The following is a 2,917-nucleotide window of genomic DNA, read 5'->3' on the forward strand; positions in this document are numbered from 1 at the left end:
GAAATTACAAAATGTTTAAGGCTGCTCAGGAGATAAAGAATGAGAATCTAGATGTTGACATTTGGGGAACCTATGCAGAAGTTGGAATTTTGGGATAAATACATACAACTTACAAAATTACTGTATTATTGAACTCTTTCATAAATGTTATGTTGACCTTAAGCTGTGAAAGGTGTGCTGTCCATCTCCGAAACAAAGGATAGCATACGATAAAGAAGGATCATTTTAAGCTGGTAGCTCTTTTTCATGTGAGAGTATGTTAGGACAGAGCTGTGGCTGAAGCCCGGAGAAGTCAGTATGATTAAACTGGTCTGCAGCACAGAGGGTTATCAACAAAGATGTCTTACCAGAAATAGAAAAAAGAGGTGCTTGAGGAGAGAAACGTGTGGACAGTCACAGGTAAGGGGAGATTGGTCAATAGAGTCAAACTGAGACACATTTTGTAGCCAAGGAGTCTGAGTTGTAATGGGGGCCGATGAGGGAAGATGGACATGAGACCCACATGGTGACAAATGTATCTGTTCCAGAGCCTATTCCTTGCTCCCCAAGCCACCCTATTGAGAACAGTAGCCTATAGCCATATCCATGCTGTCCAGCAATTAGCCTGTCTCTAAGGACATGTATGCTGTATATGAGATCCTACCTCAGCTGATTCAAACTCCAAAAACCACTTTGAGTGGTGAGTAACTTCAGGCATCTTAGATTTTCACCTTAGCTTTGTTCCATTTAATTATTTTGTTATAGTAACAGGCTTCTCTGAGGAACCTTGAACAAGCTGTAAGTACAGATTTACTGAGAGTGAGATGCAAGGCGACTAAAAGGGGATTCAGATTGCCCACCATGTGTTAAACAACAATTGCTTTGGAGTACACGGTCACATATTATTTGATGTGGTTACAGATAGGCAATCCTTGCCAACAATGAGATGAGGGGTGCATCCAGGCCTAGCTCATCATGTTTGTTTTTCTTCTTGTATGTCTTTAAAGATGTGGATTCTGAATGAAAATAGTTGCAAAACGAAATGTAGGAAAAGTTCTATCTGTGGTCTTACGAAGCAACAAGAGATGGGAACTGGTTTAGGAGTATAAGGTAGTTGGTCTGGTAGGGTGTGTCATTACAAACAGGTTATCAGAGAGTCAAAGACTGCTACATATACCATACGTAGAGGGTAAGGATGCTAGTCCCATCAAGAGGATCTCACCAGGTGAGCCTGGTGCCAGAGGACTCCAGCACTCAAAGCGTCCCACCAGCTGAGCTGGTTCACACCAGATCGCTTGGCTTCATGCCTGGCCTGCCACCCACTATGATTATTTTGTACAAGATTGGAGCTGAATGTTGTTGTGCTGAACTTGGTGAGGCATGTGCAGGGGACGGGAGCAGAAATGGAGTGGGAATGTGGTGTGCAGCTGTGTGAAGGTGAGAGTAAAGCTTATCAGCTACTGGTTCCAGAGGGTGGTGGGCTTCTCCTTTTTTGTTTTCCTGGTTGTGCTGGTGAAGTCATCCATTGAGCAACCTCAGTTACCCATCCATACAAGATAAAAGTATCAAAGTACTATGTTAGGGTGTGAATACTTTAAATATATAAAAGTATAACAAGTAAACATAGTCCTTGCCCTTTTGGCCAGCTGCTCTCGGGGTGCCCTGTATTTAAAAAGCTCTTGAGACCCAAAAGAGATTCTCCTTCTGTTGCATAATATTTTTCTTTTGTTTCTAGCAAATCAGGTTTGAACTGGCAAATTTCTGTGAAGTCCTGTAGCCATTTAATATTTCAAACAGACCTTTTAAGTTATGCTGGTTTCAGGAATGTCTTGAGCCATTCTCCCTCTGCTCACCTGCTGTGCAGACTCAGCTCTTGAGAAGGAGTTGACAGCCCATGGGGACAGGCGAGTGTTCTGCAACTCTGCAGAAAGATGGGATAATAAAGTTCATTAGTGCAAAGAGCGATGCAGCTAAGGTTTGTGTTTTAGTTATCAGCCAAGTAATAGAAAAGAAAAAAAGAAAATTAAACCCAAACCCCCAAACCAGAGAATGGATTTGAAGGCGAGGCAGCTGGTGACCTAAAACGGTAATCTGCACTAAACGCCCACCTTCAGTAATGTCTGTGCATATCGTTTTCAGCCCATTTTGGCTAGAAACTTACAGAAAAAGGCCCTTAGAAGTTAAAACTGCTACTCTTTTTTATTACTATTTTAAAAATAATTTTCTTGACATTCTTATTAGAAAGACCAAGAAGAAACTTCAAAATGACATCTGTTCTGGTAACCTGAGAGCTCTGGGACAGCATGTGTTGCTAGTGCTGTACCTGTTCCACAGAGAGTTTTGTACCTTTAATATTGCTCTTTTCACAAGTCAGAAGTTGCATTAGTGTGGTTTCTGGATTTCCATGGACATATCATTCCAGTGCATATATCAGCGTGCTGATGTTCTTATATTTCCTTGCTCTTACATGCTTCTGTCCGAGCTTCAAACTAGAATTCAGCTCCTTGGTTTTACTTACATTATACTAGTGAACTTTATGGAGCTTGATCTCTGCTTGCCTGTACCTTTATTATAAATGTGTGTAAATTCATTAAATTGCCCTACATACATATAAAAACACAGAGATTGCATTTCTTTTTATTTACTTGACAGTGCAGATGTATGAGAGTAAGTGCACTTTCAGAACCTTTCTTTCAATACTACTTGTAATCATGCGGTAGATAAGTAACACTTTAGAAGGAAGAGAACCTCTCATCAAAATAATTTCCAAATGATCTTAAAGTGTAATTTATCTTCTTATTTTGCAGCTAGCTATGGACCAAATCCAATTTGCAAAGGCTGTTTATCTTGTTCAAAGGATAATGGGTGCATCAGGTGCCAACACAAGTTATTCTTCTTCCTGCGAAGAGAAGGAATGAGACAGTATGGTGAATGCTTG

General features: G+C 40.6%; 1 protein-coding gene across 1 annotated transcript in view; it reads left to right on the forward strand.

Annotated features, from left to right (window-relative positions):
* The first annotated feature begins 1,174 nt into the window (after window positions 1-1,174).
* Window positions 1,175-2,917, forward strand: part of LOC104500763 (R-spondin-2-like) — a 17,274-nt gene continuing 15,531 nt past the window's right edge. Inside the window, exons 1-2 of the mRNA XM_010144471.1 lie at window positions 1,175-1,352; window positions 2,787-2,917. Coding sequence (XP_010142773.1) covers window positions 1,175-1,352; window positions 2,787-2,917 — 309 coding nt within the window. The remainder of the gene's footprint in view (window positions 1,353-2,786) is intronic.

Source organism: Buceros rhinoceros, unplaced genomic scaffold, assembly GCF_000710305.1.
Source record: "Buceros rhinoceros silvestris isolate BGI_N320 unplaced genomic scaffold, ASM71030v1 scaffold4471, whole genome shotgun sequence".
NCBI lineage: Eukaryota > Metazoa > Chordata > Aves > Bucerotiformes > Bucerotidae > Buceros > Buceros rhinoceros.